At 38.2% G+C, this 23,549-nt stretch overlaps 1 protein-coding gene across 1 annotated transcript in view; it reads left to right on the top strand.

Annotated features, from left to right (window-relative positions):
• mov10l1 (Mov10 like RNA helicase 1) overlaps positions 1-23,549 on the top strand; it is a 25,806-nt gene extending 2,257 nt beyond the window's left edge. The window contains exons 2-27 of the mRNA XM_085359384.1: positions 12,415-12,546; positions 12,678-12,865; positions 13,006-13,165; positions 13,352-13,464; positions 13,613-13,800; positions 14,148-14,288; positions 14,823-15,113; positions 15,336-15,533; positions 15,671-15,785; positions 16,059-16,236; positions 16,326-16,396; positions 16,479-16,570; positions 16,717-16,772; positions 17,171-17,247; positions 17,357-17,429; positions 17,523-17,704; positions 18,330-18,476; positions 18,579-18,700; positions 18,786-18,885; positions 19,228-19,374; positions 19,585-19,758; positions 19,873-20,022; positions 20,195-20,302; positions 21,419-21,559; positions 21,667-21,758; positions 21,918-23,549. Coding sequence (XP_085215510.1) covers positions 12,453-12,546; positions 12,678-12,865; positions 13,006-13,165; positions 13,352-13,464; positions 13,613-13,800; positions 14,148-14,288; positions 14,823-15,113; positions 15,336-15,533; positions 15,671-15,785; positions 16,059-16,236; positions 16,326-16,396; positions 16,479-16,570; positions 16,717-16,772; positions 17,171-17,247; positions 17,357-17,429; positions 17,523-17,704; positions 18,330-18,476; positions 18,579-18,700; positions 18,786-18,885; positions 19,228-19,374; positions 19,585-19,758; positions 19,873-20,022; positions 20,195-20,302; positions 21,419-21,559; positions 21,667-21,758; positions 21,918-21,945 — 3,426 coding nt within the window. The 5' untranslated portion in view covers positions 12,415-12,452 and the 3' untranslated portion in view covers positions 21,946-23,549. The remainder of the gene's footprint in view (positions 1-12,414; positions 12,547-12,677; positions 12,866-13,005; positions 13,166-13,351; positions 13,465-13,612; positions 13,801-14,147; positions 14,289-14,822; positions 15,114-15,335; positions 15,534-15,670; positions 15,786-16,058; positions 16,237-16,325; positions 16,397-16,478; positions 16,571-16,716; positions 16,773-17,170; positions 17,248-17,356; positions 17,430-17,522; positions 17,705-18,329; positions 18,477-18,578; positions 18,701-18,785; positions 18,886-19,227; positions 19,375-19,584; positions 19,759-19,872; positions 20,023-20,194; positions 20,303-21,418; positions 21,560-21,666; positions 21,759-21,917) is intronic.

Here is a 23,549-nt window from a genome sequence, read left to right as displayed (position 1 = left end):
TTAGCGGACTGGTAGACTGGCTGGCTAACTGACTGACTGGACGGACCACACGACAGAAACAACATCATCAATGACCCGACACTGAATGGGTAGAACAGAGGGCTTAAATACACAGACTGGTGATAATGATGATAATGAGGGACCGGTGAGTACACAGCTGAACATAATGAACTAATGATAATGGGAAGAGGATTGAACATAATACACACAGACCAAGGCTAACACAATAAAACAGGAAGTGGAACAGGCAGTAGATAAACAGTGAGTGTGAACTGAAAACACTGGGTCACCGACCCAGGAACCCTGACAACATTTTAAAGTGTGCATTGTTTCTGGAGTCGTAATAATCGTCACAACAACATATAATGCATGGGACATGGTGTTTTACACATTTACCCACTTTTCCACGGGAATTGTGTGATTATTCTTAAATGTTTTAAAAAGCCATTTCAGTCTGTTTTAAATATATGCAAAAAGTTGAGTGAATTTTACTGTTGGTAACACTAAACAAAGACTGATGGACAGGTAGGGACTAAAACTGCAATTAATGGTGTTTAATAATCTTTATGAACAACTTCACTTGCTAGAATGAAGAAAACAATCTCATACAAATATTATTATTAATCATTGTTGATGTGTGTTTTTGGAGTCACGAACACAATGTATTTCCATCCAACAACCACACCAGGCTTGACTATGCTGGTATTTGCTAAGATGCACATGTATTTTAGCTTCTCATGACAGAAAGAAAAGGAAAAAGTTGTTTGGGCTCATGTAATCTGTTTTTTTCCTTTGGTTCTCACGTAGTTGGCATAATTTCGCATGGCATTTTGTTGTCACTAAACAAAGTTTAGTAGTGTCCACTTATAACAACTCATACTCTGAGATTATCTGATGTGATACTTCCCTTGGCCTCATTTGCACTCTGTTGTGCAGCCTGTGGGACGTCTTGTGTACAAAAAACACCACCGCTGCCCTCTTGTGGTAAAAGCTGGGACCAAGAATTTCAAATTCAAATTAAATCAAATTCAAATTTTATTTGTCACGTACACAGTCATACACAGTACGATATGCAGTGAAATGCTTAGACAACTGCTCGTGACCTAAAGAAAAAAAGAAAAGGCTATGAATAAGATAGGAAATAAATATGAAAATTAAAAAGGGTAAATTTAACTAGGAAGGAATAAAATAAAATATAAAAATTAAAGTTAAAAATGAAATAACTGTACAACACAAATTAGAATGAAAGGTAAATTTAACTGGGAAAGAATAAGATAAAATATATAAATTAAAGTTAAAAAAATAAAATAACTACAACAAAATACACAATACACAGTATAGAACTATATAAGAATGTATGAAGAAATATAAATATATATATACACAATAACAGCAGCTGTACAAGTATTAACTGGAAATGAAGAATATAATGTCCAGTGTTGTGCAATCCACATTATGTCTTGTGCAGTGCAAATATGCTTAAAGTGATTTAAGTGATGAAGTGAAAACAATGTCCAGAATGTCCCCTTGTGTAAGAACTATATGTGTGGGTCAGTACTGTGTGGTGGTGTGATTGAGAGACCGTATCGCCTGCGGGAAGAAGCTCCTCCTCAGTCTCTCTGTGTTGGTCTTCAGGGAGCGGAATCGCTTTCCAGACCTCAACAGACAGAACAGTCCGTTGTTGGGATGGCTGAGGTCCTTCACGATCTTCCTGGCCTTGGTCCAGCACCGCCTGCTGTAGATTGAGTGCAGGTCAGGGAGCTCGGAGCGGATGGTGTGCTCGAAATTTCGAGAAAATAACTCGGAATTTTGAGAAAATAACTCGAAATTTTGAGTTATGGATCCTTTTTTTTTAGTGGCTTCCATACCCTTCAACCATGTTATGAGAGTCGATTTTTGATACTTTGACCGCCAGAGGGCACTATGCAATTTCCCTTTTGACAGCAGGTGTTTCTGAACCAAGGAGTTAGGCAGAGTAAGCAGTAACTAAATAACTACTCATTACAAATCTTAGAGGCATCTGTTCATGGTTCACGAGTCTGAAAGAAACAAGTATTGGATTTCGAAATCAGTAAATATCGGCTGTGTCCCAATTAAGAGACCGCACGCTTGAAGTACGCATTTTGAGTGCGATTACGTCACCGCCACGCGACGACGGCTGTCCCAATTCGAAGTGTACTTCAAACGCGTATGGCTGTGTCCCAATTCAGGGTCTGCACGCTTGAAGTACGCGCACTACGCGTACTACGTAGTGCGGAAGTGAGAGGCTTGTGAAATGGGACGGTCTAGCCTTCGTAGCGCTGTTCAGGTTGCCTAGGAACCATGATACTAACCGCGAGAAACGTCTCATACAGCTTTGTGTGACAGAAATGAAGGAGAAAAAATGTTTTGTTGGTCATTCATTTTTGTCATGACATCACTTTGATTAGTTGAGTATCTGAGGCTGAGACCACAGGACTGGAAAACATGATAGTTGGGCTTCATTTCTGTACTGAACAGTCATTTCAAGAGTAGTTAGTAAATAACAATTAGCTCTTGTTGTTCATGTTCACTAAAGCCATCTCACTGTGGTAATGTAAATATAATATGGCCAATATCATAGTATTGTCAGATTATTATGATATGTATCTATGTATCTATCTATATATATATATATATATATATATATATATATATATTTAAATATATATATATATATGTGTGTGTGTGTGTGTGTGTGTAGAGGCTTTAAACCCAAGTTAAACAAGTTACAAACATCACTAATGTCACATAACTTTGCTGATATGTGGCCAACAGCAATGTTTTAATGTTCTTCGTTATTAAACATTCGCACATAAATAGGTGACATCATATTCAATACTTACTTTTGACAGTTCACTCTTCGGGGGCTCCCTTCTGCCGTATTTTGCGGCAAAATTATCCACACCCACCGCCGTGCTATCAATTGTGGGATATATGGGAAGCGTGCACCGGACCACGCTTGATATTTGGGGAAATCGACGGCGCATTTGGAGTATGCATTTGAAGTACACTTCGAATTGGGACAGCCGTCGTCGCGTGGCGGTGACGTAATCGCACTTAAAATGCGTAGTTCATGCGTGCAGACCCTGAATTGGGACACAGCCCCTGAATTGGGACACAGCCATTGACTGTAGAAAACATGGACTACGCGACCCCGCCTCCTACCATTGTGCAAAAATGAAGCCAAAATACCCCGCTTGTGGAGGCTGCCATCTTGAAAATTTGGAGACAGAGGCTGTATCCCAATTCAGGGTCTGCAGCCTTAAAGTACGCAGCCTCAACGGTCCTCAAGGGCCGCGTACTCAAAGACCGCTAAGGCCGGAAGTGTGAGGCTTGTGAAATGGGACGGTCTAGCCTCAGTCGCGCTGCCCAGGTTGCCTAGCAACCATGATAGCTGGAAACCTGTGGTTGACAGAAATGAAGGAGAACATATTTTGTTCATTTGTTTGTTTCTACACGAGCTTTGTGTGATTTAATAAGTATCTGAGGCTGAGACCACAGGACTGTAAAACATGATTGTTGGGCTTCATATCTTTACTGAACAGTCATTTAAGATTAGCTAGTAAATAACAAATAGTTAATGTTGTTCATGAGACTAAAGTCAGTGTAAATATGAGATGGCCAATATTATAGTTATTATATTAATCATTATTAGTTATTACAGCAGTGAGTTTGAACTCACAAATCAAATCACTTCTATTGTCACATCACATGTGCAGGTACACTGGTACAGCACATGTGAGTGAAATTCATGTGAGTGAACTCTGTGTCAAATACTGAGCTTCAGTAAAGATCCAAGTTGCAGCTATTCATATGTCCTATCACCTTAAATCTTCACTCAAAGATACTCAAGTATCTTTGACAGTGTATATATAGATGTATTATATATAAGAGACAAATGTTGTTTCTTCAGTATGTTGACATTACTAAATTTGGCTCAATACTTACATATATGTGTAAAAAGCAAATGTACGAGCTGTGATAACTGTGTCTGATAGAATGAAGAGTAGACTGATATATTAAATATTCCTTTATTGGGTGAGAAAATCATACCATGTCATAACTGCTTTAAGTCATACAGAATAGATATCAGAGCTTTAAATAGGCTGTCTTCTGCTAAATGGGTCAAACTGGGCAGAAAGTAAACAAACACAACATCCTTATAGAATATGATGTAACACTATAGATCAACTTACCTCAGAATATATAAAGCATATAAACAATTACAGCAATATGATGCAACAAACACAGCAGTGCTACTAATCCAAAATACTCAAAGCTTCATAGAACTGAAACAAACATTTATTTTTAGCTCCATTCTGCTGCTGATACATACTTTATGTTTCTGAACATTAAACTTGTTGCTGCATTTCATAGTGTTTAACGTTAAGGCCCTGAGTACTTTCTCCCACACTGAAAACACTGGAATGATAAACTTATTTGAACATTACCTAATAAGACTGATTCAGGACAGACAGTTAGTTATTTTAAACCTTTCTAGCAGTCCTTCACAAACAGGGAACAGTCTGTCTATTCTCTCCATCTGTCAGCTGCTGCTGGCTCTTCCTCCTCCTCTTCCTCACACACTGCTGAGTTTGTCCTGGTGGATCATCAGGGGTGCAAAACCTCACAGATGATGTGCAGCAGTGGGTCCCTCAGTCTGTCCTCACTCTGGACACTTGCAGTTTTGATTTTGATTTTTTTTTTTTTTTATTGATTAGCATTCAAATATCTCAGTGAAAACAGAACAAAAATCTACCACAAAGCAAGAAAGCATGAGACAAGGCTAATCAAAAGGTATTGGCTGAAGCATTTGCTTATTACGCCAACCCTTTTAACAAAATATCTTTTTGCATGCAGCTCCTGTACACAGGGCTCGAAGCAAATAATAAAACAAAACAAAAACAAACAAACAAACAAACAAACAAACAAACAAGAAAAAAAACAACTTTCCACCTTAGATAAGTAACTACATCAAAGCAAAAGAATCAAGAGGGTTTTTTTTTTTGCTCTTTTCATTCTTGATTTATATATTTTTCTAATACTCTATTTTAAAACATATTTTTAAACAAGGAAAATGAACTACACCTTTTTAAAATCACTGTCATAACTATTCCACAGGTTAACTCCTCTAACAGAAACACATCTCTGCTTTATATTTGTCCTTATCTTGTTTTTTTTAAAGAAATCTGTTCCCCTTAAGTCATATTGACTCTCTCTGACTTTGAACAGCTTCTGAGTACTGGGGCAAAGCAAGTTATTTTGTGCTTTATACATTATCTGTGCCATTTTATATTCAACTAAATCATAAAATTTCAGGGTATTCAGATTAATAAACAAAATGTTAGTTGGTTCTATATAGTTTGATTGGTTTATAATTCTTATAGCTCTTTTTTGTAACTTGAAAATAGGAAGAGTGTTCGTTTTATATGCATTACCCCATATCTCCAGACAGTAAGTCATATATGGAAGAAACAGAGTACAATAAAGTGTGTATAATGATTTTTTGTTCAGGACATGCTTTGTTTTATAGAGAATAGCAATGGTTTTTGACATTTTTGTTTTCACATGGTTTATATGAGACTTCCAACTCAGCTTATCATCAATTATCACTCCAAGAAATTTATTTTCGTACACTCTTTCAATTTCAATTCCATTAACCCTTATTTTAGATACAGTTTTCATTTGTCTAGTGCCAAAAATAATCAATTTTGTTTTCTTTATATTTAATGATAACTTATTTACATCAAACCAGTTTTTTAATATATTTAACTCCTTTTCCGCTGTAGTCAGAAGCTGTTCTAGGTTTTTAACCTGAGCAGTACAGATTGGTATCATCAGCAAACAATACACATTTTAACAGTTTGGAAATGCTACATATGTCATTTATATATAATATAAATAATTTAGGGCCCAGCACAGAGCCCTGAGGAACACCACAAGTTACCTTCAACTGCTTAGATTTTACATTATTGAATTTGACATATTGATATCTTTCATCCAGGTAACTTTTCATCCACTTGTATGCTATCCCTCTTATGCCATATCTCTCTAGTTTATTCATTAATATAGAATGATCAATTGTATCAAACGCCTTTTTTAAGTCTATAAAAACACCAACAGTATATTCCTTATTATCTATAGCATTCGATATCCCTTCAACAAGTTCCATCACTGCCATCGAAGTGGACCTTTTCACTCTAAAGCCATATTGGTTATCACTTAGGAGATTATGCTTCTCAATATATTTATCAAGTCTATTAACAAATAACTTTTCTATAAAATTTTTGAGAACTGTGGGAGTAGTGATATTGGCCTATAATTGGTAAACTGACATCTCTCTCCGTTTTTATGGATTGGAATAACTTTTGCTATTTTCATTTGTGAGGGAAACACACCAGTTTGAAAGGACAGATTACAAATGTATGCGAAAGGTTGCACTATATATTCTATAATACTTTTAACTAATATCATGTCAATACCAAAACAGTCAGTGGACTTTTTATTTTTAAATGTCTTCACAATGTTAATTATTTCTCTATGAGTTATAGCACCAATAAACATGGAGGACACATTCTGAGTAATATGTTTATTCAGGTCGTTATTATTTCTTGACTCTGGAATTTCTTTTGCTAAATTAAAGCCAACATTTACAAAGAAATCATTAAATTCATTTGCAATGTCTTTAGTTTTATCAAGCACAATATCTTTATCTTTTTTAAAATAATCTGGATAATTCTTATTTTTTGAGCCCTTTTTGATTATACTGTTTAATATCCTCCACGTTTCTTGTGTGTTACTTCTACTTTGCTCCAATAATTTGTGGTAATATTCTTTCTTACTTGTTCTTATAATATTTACTAATCTATTTTTATATAACTTGTACTTTATTTCAGCATCTTTTGTCCTCTGTTTTATGAATCCCTTATATAGATTATTTTTCTTTTTACATGCATCTTCTATCCCCTTTGTGATCCATGGCTTATTTGATCTGTGATGCTTTCTAGTGATCTTCATTAAAGGACAATGCTTTTTCATATAGTGAAATTACTGTTGATAAGAGTGCATCATATGCACTATTTGAATCTTCATTTGCAAAAACCTCATTCCAATTGTGTTCCTTTAAGTCCACCTGGAGGGCAGCAATGGCTCTTGTTGTTCTATGTCGTATCATATCAAATATTTGATTCTTTTGTTTCGTTTTAATCCCAAAATAATTTTGAAAAATTGCAAAAACAGGAAGATGATCGCTTATATCAGTTATAAGAAGTCCACCTACTATTTCATGGTCAATTTTATTTGTGAATATATTATCTATCGATGTAGCTGTATCAGTTGTTATTCTACTTGGTTTTATAATGACAGGGAAAAGGGAGTTACTATACATTGTATTGATGAAATCTGTTGTTTTCTGATGTCCATTTGGGTTTAGCAAATCTATATTAAAATCACCACAAATTATTTGCACTTTTTTATCATTTAAGTTGCTAAACATAGCAGCAAGTTTTTCATTGAATATCTCAAGGCATGAACCTGGTGTCCTATAGATGCAACTTATAATTATATTGTTAGCTTTTTCAACATAGATTTCAATAGTGACACATTCCAATACGTTATCTATGGTGCTTGACATACATTCAATCAGACTACATTTCAAAACTTTATCTACATATAAAGCAACACCGCCTCCTTTTTTATTCACCCTGTTCATTGTAAATAATTCGTATCCTTCCAGTCCCATTTCACTAACTTTCTCATTATCGAGCCATGTTTCTGATATTGCAATTATATTAAACTTTTTTAACTTACTTAAACATTCTGTAATTTTAGAACATTTTTTATACAGGCTTCTACTATTGAAATGTATGACCGACAATGCATTTGCCATTTTAATATTCATATTGAATTGGTCATCTGTATAGTACTCACAAGTATTATTGGTGTTATTGTAGAAGTGGGTATCTGGGTCAATGTTACTTTCAGGGTCATGCATGTTGTGCTCTGCATAGTTAAACGTTTTGAAGTTCGTTTTCTCAGTGTGTGTGGCAAAATAACCACCTTGACAGTCCTTCTCATAATCAAATTCCTCCTCTTCAATATCTCTGAATGGAAACCTATAATCTGTGTCCAAACTTGTCATTTATGTGTTTTTGTTGTTGTTGTTTCCATTGTTTTTGAGCCGTAAGGCCAGAAACACTTTCCATACCCATTGTTCATTATCCAATCGTCACTTTTCCAATAGATTCCATAGCAGATTCCTGATTATTTATATTGCTCTAAGTCTTTGAGTTCTCTTATCATCACAACTTCTTCGGGATTGCCATTTAGTCTTATCATTACTTTGCAGTTCCTCGTCCATGTCGCTTGTATCTTATTTTGTTTTCTCAGGCTGCGTGCCTGTCTTGCAATTTCAGCAGTCTTTTTTGTTAAATGTTCATTTAAATACACACCAGTCCCTTTTAGCTTCTTACCCTGTTTCAGTAACTCAATCTTTGTTTTGCGACTCACAAACCGAAGAATGATTGATGGCTTTGTTTTACTGTCTTTTCTGGGGAGCGTGTGGCATGCTGCAATATGATGGCTCTGAATACTTACATTCTTCGTTTGAAGGAATTTTATCACTTGCTGTTCAAGCGTTTGCAGCTCCTCTACCGGGGCATCTTCACCGTCTTTACCTCCACCAGCTGGCGTAGGTTCGGTGTTGCGTCTCCAGTCCACTTATGACTAAATCATCCATTCTTGTGTATTGTTCAAGGTCCTCGATTCGCCGTTCCAAGTCGTCTATTTTCTTGTCCTTGTCCTTTATGAGGTTTTTTAGTTGTTTTATTTCATCCATTAGGTCATGTAGCATACCTTGTTGTTTAGCCACTTTGCTCAGTTCATCAGACATGAAAGTAAGCGATTTCCTAATCTCCTCCAACTCCTCTTCAACTCCTGGGTTTGCTTTTTTAGGCGGCATTTTGAAAATGATGAGATTGGTATTTCCTTGTGATGGCCCGTTGAAGTCACTGTCGATTTACTTGTTGGTGCCTTGCTAGAGGAGCCTGGGCCCAGTGGCTGCTGGAGGATCCTGGGCCTGGTGGAGCAGGAGGATCCTGGGCCTAGTGGCTGCTGGAAGAGCCTGGGCCCGGTGGCTGCTGGAAGAGCCTGGGCCCGGTGGCTGCTGGAGGATCCTGGGCCTAGTGGCTGCTGGAGGATCCTGGGCCCAGTGGCTGCTGGAGGATCCTGGGCCTGGTGGAGCAGGAGGGTCCTTCTGGTCACTCTTGGCTCCCAAAAAACCCCCAAAATAGCAGCAGCCAAATGCCAACCTGAGAGATACAAGACACCCAGCAGGATCTTCACAATCATCATGCTGCTCAGTTGTCACACATGGAAATCAAATGTGTGATAAGCTGCAGGATTCAAACACAAGTGTAACTTATAAATACATGTTCATACTTTTATTCCACAATCAGAGAGAAAGAAACAGAGAGAGAGTGCAGGACAGACAGACAGGTGACAGTCTCAGGTGTATACACTGCTACAAAACAGGAGGATTTAGTGTTTGTGTTATTACGAGTGCTAAACAAGAAGAGTTCCCAGATGGTACAGTGGACACATGTGTGACTCCTGTGATTAAAGCATCTTTCTTTCAGCTTAACGAGTGAACCGTCAGCTCGTTCAAACACACGTTAAAGTCCGTTTGGCTCGACACCACCGAACAGAGGCAGCAATATAACATAGCTAACATTAACAGTGCAGTGGATCCTGCTTGTGCCGTGATATTCAGGACTGCAAACCGAGCAGCATCACTGACTTTCAGCTTGTTGTGTTTGTGGATATATGACTGACTTTAATTATCCACAAAATCATTACATTCTCTGTAAGATTAAGGTCGACTATTGTATTATTATATTTTAAAGGCTTTGAAAGCAAGTAAAAGCTGAACGTACAAACATCGCTAATGGCAAATAAGTTTGCCGACATGTGGCCAACAGTAATGTTTTAATGTTCCTCATTATTAAACATTTGCACATAAATAAGTGACATAATATTTAGTACTTACTTTTCACAGTTTACTCTTCGGCCGCTCCGCTTCTGCCATCTGCGGCAAAATTATCCACACCGACTGCCGCGCTATGAATTGTGGGATATGTTGGGCCACGAAGTCTACACTGCCACAGCCTTAAATTCAGGGAAATGAAGGACACATTTGAGGGCCGCATTTCGAGCAGCCTTTGAATTGGGACGTAATCGGCCTTAAAATGCGGCCTTTAAGGCTGTAGACCCTTTTAAATCATTGGCTACAGCGAGACCTGTCATTGAAGGGTAGAGTTCTGCTATCGAAGGCTGAAGGTATCTCCCGTCTAACCTATGCTGCCCAGTCACTACATGTTGATAATACAACCTGTAAGTCAATTAACAAATTATTATACAATTTTTTATGGAAAAATAAAACTCACTACTTACGTAAATCAGTAGCTTTAAATTCATATGATAAAGGAGGCATAAATTTTATTGATTTCGGTGCTCTTAACAACACCTTTAAAATAAACTGGATTAAAAAGTATTTAAGAAATCCCACTTCTATCTGGAACTTTATCTCACATCATGTGTTCTCTAATTTAGGCGGCCTTAACTTCCTACTGCTCTGCAATTACAGTATTCCAAAAATACCACTGAAACTTTCTCACTTTCATCAACAAATTCTTTTGGCATGGGCGCTGATTTACAAACACAATTTCTCTCCACAAAACTGTTTTATTTGGAATAACTGCAATATTAATTATAAAAATAAAACCCTTTTTTTAAATAACTGGTTTAATAATGGAATAATCTTGGTTAGTCAGTTATTTAGAGAAGATGGACTCTTTTATAATTACTCTGAGTTCCTCAGGAGATACAATGTACCGATAACGCCTAAAGAATTCTCAATAGTGTTCGATGCCATCCCATCTGGTCTGTCCATGTTACACAGATGCTCCCACAGTGCTCCACTACAGGTCACTCCCCCGGATGTGTTACATTCTTCTCTTGGCAATGTTTGCTTTTCCTCTCATAAGTCTATAAATACCAAAATAAGATCTCTCTTTCAGGATGCAATGGTCTCTGTTCCATCAGCCATATTTTATTGGGCCAATTTTGTAACAGATATTGAATGGAAAAAAGTTTGGACTTTACCACAAAGGTTTTTCTTGACAAACAAAATTAAAGAGATTTCTTTTAAGTTGATTCATAAGTTTTAGCCTACCAAACAATATTTGTCCAAATGTATGGCTGAAATAAATGTAAATTGTACCTTCTGTCAAGAGCAACCTGAAACAGTTTCTCATCTGTTTTGGTCATGTAAATTTACGTGTAAATTCTGGAAGGATTTCCACAAGTTTATTACTGACTTTGTTCTCCCTAATCTTCAACTGTACTATAAGGATGTTATCTTTGGCTATTATAATTTTAAAGACAAGGACAATGATGCTTTCTTTTTTATAAATTTGGTTTTATTTTTGGCAAAATTTCATATACACAAAAGCAAAGTCCTCGGCAGAAAGCCTGAACTTCTTGTATTAAAAATGGAACTTGCACAATATATAAGGACAATCTCCTCATCAAAAAACACTAAGGCTCTCAAGACTGTTAACATCTATAACCGATTGAAACTGCTAACTTGATTTTGGCTCTTGCAAACTTTTGTTTATTTATGTTCCCCTTGATTTATTTTATTTTTTGTACTCACTTTTGTCTTACTGTCTTTGTCACTCTTTCTGTTCCTCATTGTACTACCACAATGTTATCTTTTATGTGATCCCTGTTTTACTTGACTGTATGTCTATAATGTGATAAATAAAGTTAAAAAAAAAAAAAGCGTGCAGACCCGGCAGTCTTTCCTTCTCTTCTCACTCCTCCTATCACCTGCTTACTGTGTACTTTACAGCGCCCCCGTTTGGTTAAATCTACCCTCTCTCTCCTAGCGCCGCCCTTCTTAAAACTAGCCGTGACCGAGCGTCCCTGCGTACCTCCAAAGTGTCACGGATCTTCAGGGTGGAAGAGCCAACAGGTCTCGAATCAGACATTTGAAAATTAGTTTAATGTCACTAACTAATTTATTATTAACATATTCTCACTACCTTTATTTGTTTAATAATGTTTTCAATTGTTTTCTATTTGCGGGCTTTTAAAGTGAGGTAGCTTTTAGCTAACTTTTCCTGCGACGTGTGAACTTGTTAACTTTCCTGCCCCAGCTAATTAGCAGACATTGATAACTTATTCAACTTTATGACTTCACTCAGTTGTGTGTTCGATTAATAGTCTGTTAGCGAGTTAAGTGTAACAACGGCAAACGTACAGCCTGCTCTTAGGTGGATTAAGCTGCCACTGGGCGATTAAGAGCAGATCTCCTGTGTCCTGTTTTCTTAGTGCGGGTAGCTAGCTGCGTGAGCTAGCATTTTGCAGATATGCTTACTGCGGTGCGTTGTGTGCTGTCCAAGCTGGTTTCTCCACTGTGGAGGACAGTCGAAGTGGAAGGAGACATTTTCTCCCATGAATCAGGTAAATGCAATATTACTTCAAACCACGTCAAGGTAAAAGTTTGGTCAGCTTAATTGTGTGTATTGCTGATAGCAGAATACTAACACATTAGATTAGTCAAGTTTGGTTTGCATTTTTTTTTTCTTGACCAGGTAGGGAAGACATTCGCCACCTGAGGGGCCAGGTGATAACCCAGCTGTGTCTTGACTATGGCATGATCGACGATGCCATCTACTTCACTAGTGGTGAGGTCTTGGGTGGCGTGCCACTGAAAGAAGGAGACCTGGTCAACTGTATAGCAGTAAGAGATGGTTCCGAAGGGGGATGGAAAGCTTTAAGGGTGAGGAGCCTGTGCTTCATGTGATCAACAGCTTAAATTTCTGTTTATTTCGTAGTGTGAAGTTGTTTCTATTGAGAACTTGTTTGTTGTTCCCTCCAATAAGGCATTCACAGTGAGCTTTGTTGAACCATGTCCTTTAGGTGGAGAAGAGTGCAGACGCTTGGGAGGATGGAGGAAAAACCTCCTTAGAAGCTGACATTATGCAGCTGCGGCCTCTTATTGGCATGGTCACATCATTTGATGGAGATGGTGGCTACATAAATCAAACCACATACTTCCCATGCCACAGTCTTTGGGAAGGTACCTCCCACTTCACGTTACATGCTAAAAGCTTCTTCCACCCGTGATGCTTTGCTACACCCATTCTTGGTCATTCAGCCCCAGCCAGTATTTTGGACTGATTTAACCAAGCATGATCATTAAAGCATGATCTTTAAAGACCATGCTTTCAATCTGCTGAAGGTTTACGTTTCTGTCTTCTCGCAGGTTACGAGCCAATGAAAGGAGACTGGGTCCAAGCAAAATATTTTATCAATCCTAACCAGTGGACTACCAAGGCTCATTCTGTGGTCCCTTTACGCTATTGCCGCCTAGACCAAGTAATTGTATCATTGTTTTTTAAAATGCAATACATGCTTATTTTATTGGAGTCCATTTAGTTGTACTTTACTTTTCTGCTCAATTATTTGCAATGGTAAAACTTTGTAAAAACCCCCCCCATTTGTCATTTTCACCTCCTTTCTGTAGGTGCGTGTGACCAGTATCTATGGTCGTAGTGGAGTGGTGGATGACAGTGTTTTCTTCAACTTGGACTCTCTCCTGCTCCCTGCCCATTACGAGCCTTTAGTAGGAGATTTGGTTAAGCTGATAATGGTGGAGAGCAGTCAGTCACTCTATAGCTGGAGGGCTCTTTGCATGGCACCCTTCTCTCAGAGGTATCAGCTACAGTTTTTAAGCTTGAAGTGATGACTGTATATTTTGTGGGTTTGCTTTTTACAGTTTCTGCTTGAAAAATAACTTCATTGAGCAATCATCAGCTAGCGATCCAGCGGTGTTATTCCCATTACCCGCCGGGCAGCGTCCGGGAAACCAAAGTCTTTGGGTTCCGGGGGGAGTATGGTTGCAAAGCTGAAACTTAAAGAAATTGACGGAAGGGTACCACCAGGAGTGGTGCCTGCGGCTTAATTTGACTGAACACGGGAAAGCTCGCCCGGAGACGGAAAGGATTGACAGATTGATAGATAGTTAATCATAATGAGTGTATTTTTTATTCTTATTGCAGTGCAAATCTTTCTGCTACACCTCTCAGAGAGGCTGAGCTGAAGAGCATCTTAGAAGATAAAGGAGGGCTGAATGTAACAGACTACGGACAGTTTGGGGAACTGATGACTGGGGAGACGCGAGAGCTGGTGCTCTGGATACAGTAAGTTAATCAGGGAAGAAATAAAATCTTAAGAGCACTCAAAATGAAATCTCTTTAAAATTTATGTACATCTTATTAAAAGCACTGATTTAATTCTGCTTTTGTACCTGTCAAAAGTGAAAGTGCAGCTACTTTGCTCTTTTGTTTGATAAATGTCATTGAGAGTAAAAACATTGTAATACTTTTTCCACGTGTTCATATGAGCATAAATTAAATGAAACTAATTTTCCAGAGGCAACCTAAATGGGAACCACAGCAGACAGAGCAAGCATGTTGGCACTATTTATAAGGGCACATAACTTGAAAACAAAACAAATGATGTAGTCTCTTGGAGATAGAGGTCAGCATTGATCAGCACAAAATGCTCCCTGTGCACATCCTTTTAGAAGGGGAAATGAGTGCTTAATCACAGCAAATTGTGCTACTGCATCACAAACTTTCAGAGAACTGTGGACTATATATTATTGAGAAAATGCGATTTTAATTAGTATTCAGTAGGATTGCGTTTTAGTGTCTTCATCTTTCTCTTAACAGAAATAAAGGTTCAGAGACCCACAAGTTTACACACTGCGACTTTGCTGGCTGGGACTCAGAAGAACAGTTCACTCTGGTTAGTGTTAAAGGATTGACGTCACTGAGGCAAAAAGGGCAGCAGCTGCAAGAAAACCCTGTCAAGTCTTCAGAAATCCAAGTAAAAGATGGAGACAAAGATAATGGCGATGCGCAGAAGGAGGCGGTCCATTCCCCTGGTCTAAGAAGACAGGAAAGCGAGTTGGATATTTTACCTGGAGAGAGACTGCCAGTTGTTGTAGCCTGCGAGGCAAAGTAAGTTTTGTTTTTATTCCTCATATCAAAACAATGATAAAAATAATACAATCACTAATATGGGTAATGTATGAGAAAGAAGAACTTTGCTTAATCTCACTTTGGATTTACTGGTTAACAATTTATTAGAGTTTCACCGTTGGAGGTGTCGTGTGTCTCTATTGGGCCTTTGTTGTTATGATTTTTATGTACAGTTGAATTTTGTTTGGGAAATTTCTCAAGGAGCCTGGGAACTTGTGCTGAGCTGCTACTGCTGCACTTCTCTTCTTTCACCATCGGGAGGCGCCTGGAGGTCACCGTGCGCAGTGAATGTGAAGATGTGCTTCAGCCCTCTGTGCCCTACGCTCCTACTGATAGTCGCCCAGTGGCAGCGAAATCTTCTCACGTGATCACAGTAGCTGCTCCGAAAATAACACCAAGGTATCGAAAGAGCTGATTCCAATGATTCTGATCATGTGGGGGATTATTGGTGGGCATAATTATTTTTCCCCCTCTAAATTAAGTTTCACAACAAACCCTTGCTACTTGCTGTGTAAGGCTGACTGTCACTCTTCTAGGCTTGCTAATCGACGGTTGCCACAATTTCTACCCAACTACCCTGTGCCTCAAGCTCTAAGAGACTGTGTGGAAGCCCAGAGTGATGTCCTGGTTGTTGAGCCTTGCCTTGGAGAGGTGAGCTTGCCTGTGGTCAAGTTAATCTGGTCCTGAAAAATAATGACAAAAAACATTAGATTTTTACATGATTCCGAGGTGTTGTTTATGGTTGGCTGACAATAATTTCACTTTCTGAATCAGTAAAATAACAAACTGTGGATCTTGAGTAAGTATGTAATGTGATGTAAAATGTTAGGAACTGCCTCAGGTGGCTGGTGTCTTGTGCCCTATTGAAAATAGAAAATCAGAATTTGCATGAAGTGAAACAGTAAGTTTTTGCATTTTGCTCAGGTGCTGTCCCCGTCAAACATGCAGTCGCGTTTCTCAGTCCTTCTGTGGCTGGAAGAGTTGAATGCAGAAAGGGAACTGAGAGAATTCTCTATCAGCGGAGCGCTTCTCAGGAAAGGGGCTGTCTACCTGCACCTCGAGGTCCCGGGTTTGGCCGAAGGCAGACCTAATCTCTATATAGGTAAGGTGGCCTTAAGCGCCTTTCATCATTATTGTTGCTTTATTGTTACTGTTCAACAAAAGAAGAAGGTTGACAAGCTTCCTTTTCAGGGGACAGAATAATACTAAAGAAGCCACAAAGTGATGGCGTGGTAATGGAGTACATTAGCTACGTCACAGAGGTATGGAGATATTTCTTATTGTAAAGCATATTTTCAAAAAATACTTAATTTTATGTTAGTCTAATGCTCAGTTGTTACACAGATCAATGATGAGGATGTGAGTTTGCGAGTGAACTCAGACTTTCAGCGCAGCTACCTCGGAGAGCCACTAGATGTTGAGTTCTCTTACAACAGGTGAGAAAATGAGTAGAATCCTAATATCATAATTAATTTATTACTTCACATTTCAAATTTGTCTTTCACCTGAAAACAGTTTCATAGTTGCTGTGCCTCAGGGTTTTTTGTTTACCTTTTAATGTTTTTGATGTTTGTTTATTCAGATTGACGATGAGGCGGTGTCACAGTGCACTTGAACAGACAAAACACTTCGGGGAAAGTAAGTTCAATCTAAATTACTGTGAGTCTACATTCCAGACTCATTTTCTTTTAAATAATTTTATATAAAAATATATTTTGATGTAATGAAATTATATTTTGTGTAATATGTATTGAAAAACAGAAAAAGGCTAAACAGAGGGAAAACAAGAGTAACTGCTTGAAAACTCATCTTTAGTATGACACACATTGTCAGGGCCACAAAAGTGGCACTAGAGGGTGCTGTTTGACTTGTCTTGACACAGGATGTACTGCAGCGACAGCTTGTTCAGATGCCTTCAAACATTTTGTAAAAAGAAACACAAAGCTTGTTTTATTTCTCCATAGCTACATATTGATTACAGAATACCCAAGCATTTATGACTAACTTTAAAAGCAGTTTTTAAAATTGTCGGGCAGTTCTCTTCCCCTCCAGAGTGACACCCCGGACCCCTCGGTGGACTGGAAAATGGATGGATAAACTAGATGACAAAACGGTAGGGCACAATATGGGGGGGTGACAGTAAGACATTACTTGATTAAATTTAAAGCTTTTAATCAAATGTAAATATGTTTAAAAAAAAAAAAAAAAAAAAAAAAAAACAGGCACCAGCCACTGAAAATGGAAAAGTGTCAGGCATTACCATTGACATGAAGTCAAAAGGCACACAGACTAAAGGTACAGATATTTTCAGTATCATATTGATTTTGTCTGTGTTTTGACTGATAACGTCACCAGCATCATCATTAACAAATGTGTAATTGTATCTAGATTGTGCACCAACATCTAAACCCATCCCCACCAAAGGGAACTTCTTTAACCCAGACCTGAACCCCCCTCAGAAGGAGGCAGTGAAGAGGATCCTAGCAGGGGAGTGCCGGCCCCTTCCGTATGTGCTCTTTGGACCTCCAGGCACTGGAAAGACGATCACCATTATAGAGGCCATACTCCAGGTGCACATACTCAATGCAATATAGTCACATGAATACATAGAAAAATATAATTTTGTAAGTGCCACTCTTATTCACACTGTGGCTGTACTCATTTTTACGTTTTGTCCATTGGTATTTAGGTTTAAGTCTGGATTGTCAATAGATAGAATTGTTGTTACCCTGCCTGGTGGGTGAGCAGGCAGCGTTGACACCCAAGTTTGTGAGTTCGATAACTCAATAAATTGACATAGCAGTTTCAAATTGATACCATAGGTGTATCTACTAAAAATCTTGATGAATTTGAATGTCAGTGACCATGGCCTCAAGGTTGGAGGTCAGAGGTCACGTTTTCTAAAAAAATCTTGTGAATGCAGTAACATGTGAGAACAAGGCAACGTAGGTTTTTTTTCTTTTTTTCTTTTTTTTCTTATTTAAATTTGTACCCTAGGTGCATCTACTAGGAGGCTGAGGGGTACCACTGGCCGCTGCTGCCGCCAGTATTTTTTATTTTTTTAATTAATTAATTAATTTTTATGACAAAGTGAATAAAAATCCTTAGCACTCAGTCTTTTTTAGACTCTCATTTGCAAATGATGGCTGTTTGATTCCCATTGCTTGTATGAGGTTTAATCTTTTCCACATCCAGGTTTACTACTTTATGCCCAGTAGTCGGGTACTTGTATGTACCCCCTCCAACAGTGCTGCTGACCTCATCTGCATCCGCCTGCATAACAGTGGCTTCCTGCATGCTGCGAGTATGGCCCGTGTTAATGCGTCCTGTAGACAGAATGAGGTATTTAATATTATTTAATATAGTATTTAGGCTAATGTGTTTGACTATTTCAGATTTAGATTTTTATTTCTTTATTTTTTTTCTCTCCACTCCTCCCCGTAGTCTATCCCAGAAGTGCTGAGAGTGTACTCCAGGGCAGGAGAGGACATTCGTCAAGCTGCTTTCCACAGGATTGTGGTCAGCACCTGCTCCAGTGCTGGCATGTTCCATAATATAGGCCTACCGTAAGACATGGGTTATAGTAGAGAGAAGTTAATTAGTTTTTCTCCCACTTTAGTCCTTGTTTACTAACCCTTTAATAATCTTCAGAGTTGGACACTTTACTCATCTGTTTCTGGATGAAGCCGGTCAAGCCACTGAGCCAGAGTCCCTGATCCCGATGAGCGTTGTGTCAGAGAGAGATGGACAGGTTAGCACAAATACACATGTACTGATTTCATTAAGACCTTAGTGGGTTTTTACATATGAGCTCTGGGAGAATCGGGTTCAGATGTTGTCTGTTTCACATATGTAGCCCCGCGAGCGTCTTCTTACTACTGGAAATACTGTGTGGATTAAAACAATGGACCTGCCTGACTTGAGTGTTGTCAGACACTAGAAAATCTCAGGGTTGGGGTGAATTTGATGACTGGTTAAACTAATTTTCCACATATTTTTGTGTACTTACTTTACTTTTTGGCCATGACTGAACTGAGCTTTATTAACAATTACTCTTTTTGTTGTTGTTTTTAAAAAAAAATACCTTATTTAGATTGTTTTAGCTGGAGACCCCTGTCAGTTGGGTCCGCTTGTGAAGTCTAAGATAGCCAGTGCCTTTGGCTTTGGGGTGTCTTTGTTGGAGAGGCTGATGGCCAACCCTCTGTACTCCAGACAGGACTGGGGCTACAATCCTAAGCTGGTTAGTGTTCTACATAAAGGTGTTTATGCTGTTGAGCATTTTTAAGTTGTTTTTTTTTTTTTTTGCAGAAATGCATCATATTACAATGTGTAAAGATAAAAGTTTTAAGATACAGTGCAGATCTAATGATAAATGAACTTGACTGGAATCTGTCAGTATATTTTCAGTCTACATGATAATCACAGGAGTGCTGTTTCATTACAACAACAGGTAACTAAGCTGGTCTACAACTATCGTTCTCATGAGGCCTTGCTCACACTGCCTTCAAAGCTCTTCTATCAGGGAGAACTGTGCTGTAAAGGACCCAGGCCTATTGTGGACTCCCTGTGCCAGTGGAAAAATCTGCCCAAAAAAAGCTTCCCACTTCTTTTTCATGGAGTCAGGGTAATGAAAGTGATAGGTTCCTTTACTGAGGAACGTTATATGACACTTTGTTGGGATTGCTAGCTTGCATTTTTATTTTGTTGCATGTTCTCTCCCCCCCCTTTCTTTCTCTAGGGCACAGAAATGAGAGAAGGTAACAACCCATCATGGTTTAACCCAGTAGAAGCTGTACAGGTCATGCTATACTGCTGTCAACTGGCAAAGAAGCTCTACAATCCTGTCCATGCCTCTGACATTGGCGTTATTGCTCCCTACAAAAAACAAGTATGAGTTTACGATTCATCACTGTAATGTTTTTTTTCTTTTACTATTTTATTAGACAGAAAAAAAACCAACAATTTGCACAATTCAAACTGTTAGTCCTAATGGCTTTTCAACTTAAAACTGGCCAACTGCACTCCTGTAGACCCTAAACTCTTCTGGCTTTCCTCACCAGTGTGAGAAGATTCGTGTCCTGCTGGGGAAGGTGGGCCTGTCGGACATCAAAGTGGGCTCTGTGGAGGAGTTCCAAGGACAAGAGTTTCTGGTCATCATTTTGTCTACGGTAGGCAAAAACATGCTTTTAATTACAGGTAGAAATATTGGACTGTATTTTCCTCTAAGTAAAAGGCTAGCTGTTTGATTTTTATTTTATTTTTTAACATACATCTGTGTTATCAAATATCAAAATATGTGCAGTATTTTGATATTAATTTTGCTATCATTTTATATAAATGATAGCAAAATTATATAAACTTTGATATAATTATATATCAAATTATATCAAAGTTGAGTTTGACTTTGATATAACTATTATTATTATTATTATTATTATTTCTTCTTTGGGTTAATCCAAGTGGCAGACATGGGTGGGGGTTTTTGTTTTTTTTAATTGTCATTTGGATGGTTGGGTTTAGATTTTGGTGTAAACAACAAAAGCATAGATCATCCTACCTTGTATTAATTGTTCAGACTGGTGGTGATGCAACAGGTTACTAGCAAGGTGCAACTAATGAAGTGGCCACTGAATGTGTATATCCTTTAACCTCAAATTACACAGGATTTAAATAGTGAATACACAAATTAAACCTGTACCATGTAAAATTTCCACTATACTGAAGCCCCTGTTTATTTATTGAGTTTTTTAAATTTATTTTTTAATGAATAAGCAGACATGCTGATTTACCATACCATACCACCTTTATTTATAAAGCACTTTAACATAAAACCAGAGTTCACGAAGTGCTGTACATGCTAAAAGCATAAGTAAAGAAAATTAAAATGAGATAAGATAAAATAAATAACTAAAAAAAAAACTAAAATAAATTGAAACATGTTAAAACAAATTGAGTCAACCCCTCTAATCAATGCCAAAGGCTTCAGCGAATAAATATGTTTTAAGAAGACTTTTAAATTCAGAGAGAGAAGAGGCCTGCCTAACATGCAAGGGTAGATCATTCCACAACTTTGGAGCAACTACAGCAAAAGCACGATCACCTTTAGATTTATACTTAGTTTTCGGTACCTTAAGGAGCTGCTGATTGGCGGACCTAAGGGAACGGGCAGGTGTATATGGTTGTAGATTTAGTTCAACCTTATGCCCAAACGTAAACCCGTAACATTTACATATTTTATGTTCACTGTCATGGCATTTAATCCATATAATTCTTCTATAATATAGGTGCGCTCTAGTGAGTCACTACAGAGTGATGATCTAAAGAGTACGCTTGGCTTCCTGGCCAACCCAAAACGCTTCAATGTGGCCATCACTCGACCCAAAGCTCTGCTTTTAATTGTTGGAAACCCCCACATTCTCATTAGGGTGAGTGACCTCTTAACTTTTTTTTTTTTCTCTCTCTCTCTCTCATCAGACTGGTTGTAATAAAATGCATTCACCCTATATGTTCTAAAATCATAATTCCTTTCCAGGACCTATGCTTCAGGGCTCTGCTTGAGTACTGCTTTATTAATGAGGCTTATCTGGGCTGCGATCCTCCTTCCTCTCTTCAAGATGTTCACACGTAAGTAAACAGGTTCATAATGGATATTCTGGACTATTGCAAGGCTACTAATCAAATATTATTTATTGTTAGTGCAGATGGTATTCTGATTTTTTTATTATTATTATTATTATTATTATTATTGTGCAAAAATGTGAACCCCATCTCATTTTCCCACAGTGTTGCAGAGGAGCAAAGGAGCACATAAAAGTGACAAAAACAGGGGGTGTACTGCAGCACAGTCAACCTGGCAATCAAATTGTGTTTATATTTGTTTTTCCTCCTTCACGTTTTCTCGGCTTGTCTCTGTGTACCTCTTAACGTAATTGCTTTAAAAAGAAAAATATCTTGTTTGCCTAAGAGCCAAATGCAGTCCCACTGGGATGAGAAATAAAGGTGATACTCATGATCAGGGCCCAAGCATTCTTGTGTCCTACCATTAAGTTGATGTGCTTGACAGTGCATAAGATGGTTCTGATTTTTGGGTGAATTACCAAGAATTGCACCTTAATGGTCCCAGTGTGTTTATCTACCCAGTCTGCACAGTAATGGTTCCACAGTTATTTGAATGGAATCGACCTTGCTTTTAAAGCAAAAAGAAAGTAATGTGGTGCCAGCTCTTTGATAATCAAGAGAAAATGGATACAACAAAACAAGGTTTTGGTATATTGAGGGCATTAACCTAAGCAGATGTCTGTGGATTTTATGGGCAAGTTGTCTGCATAAGTTGATATAACAGTGTCTACCCATAAGACCTAGAGACTGGATGTGACAATTGAGTGCTATTGAGTCTAAGTCTGCACACTCACCGTCAGCCCTACTGGAGCCCAGTGGGTGGAGTAATGGGAAAAGAAAAGACAAAAATGGGGGTTCAGTGTCTTTAAGTTAATGGGTCTATTAGGAGCAGGGAGGGGATAACGCTTATCTGAACTGTGAGAGAGCTCAGCTCAGACACAAAGTCCCTTTTCTTTTCTTCCAAAAGACACCCCCGTCTTTGATGTATGCCTCAGGTGTTTGGGTTTGTTTTTTTTTTTCCTCTGGTGTCCCACTTCTCCAATAATAGCTGTACCATAGAGTGAAGAATACCCATACACATTTATATTGTTTAAAATAATGTTGCTTTGTAGGTTCTTAAGTTATAGTCCGCCAGGTTTCTCACTTAGATTTTGAAGCATGATGTGTTGTGACGTTGTTTTGCTGGCACAGTTACTATTAATGAATTATTTAAGACTTTCAAATGCACAGATTAAAACCCAAGGTCTGGAAAACAAATTTTTATTATCACATAGAAAAAAGGTTACTATTTTCCCCACAAGATGCTAAAGTCAGTGTCTGAAATAAGCAGACAGTATAAACCCACACGGGGTGTTTGTGGGTTTGTTTATTTTGGTCCCAGGACAGTGTGTATACCAGCATTATGTGCTCACATGTAGCACATAATGGGGACAGTCCGTGCCAGCTGCATTCTCACTAGTTTGTGCTTATTTTATTATAGCAGGTGGTGCTTGTAAGGAGGTAAGACATACCTGTGAATTCCTCAGAGCAGACAAGTTGGTTACCAAAGGAGGAGGGGGGTTATATCACATATGGAAAGATTGCATCAGCCCAAGCCTTTCAAACAAAAAAAACTACTTGCCATAAAGTGAAATGTCTTGGCCAGCTAAATATACAGCAAAAACGCAAAAGTTAAGATTGGTTAATAATGTTGGGGGGAAAACATGAATTAACTCATTAAGCAATAAGCTGTTAAAACAAGCTAGCATGGGCTGATTTTTTTTTTTCTTTCCTTTTTTTCTTGTAATCATTAGTGAA

This window comes from Diplotaxodon limnothrissa, linkage group LG7, assembly GCF_057381915.1.
Source record: "Diplotaxodon limnothrissa isolate DT_005_m linkage group LG7, D_limnothrissa_male_GT1.1, whole genome shotgun sequence".
NCBI lineage: Eukaryota > Metazoa > Chordata > Actinopteri > Cichliformes > Cichlidae > Diplotaxodon > Diplotaxodon limnothrissa.
Note: the sequence above shows the minus strand (reverse complement) of the source record. Positions and strands in the feature narration are given on the sequence as shown.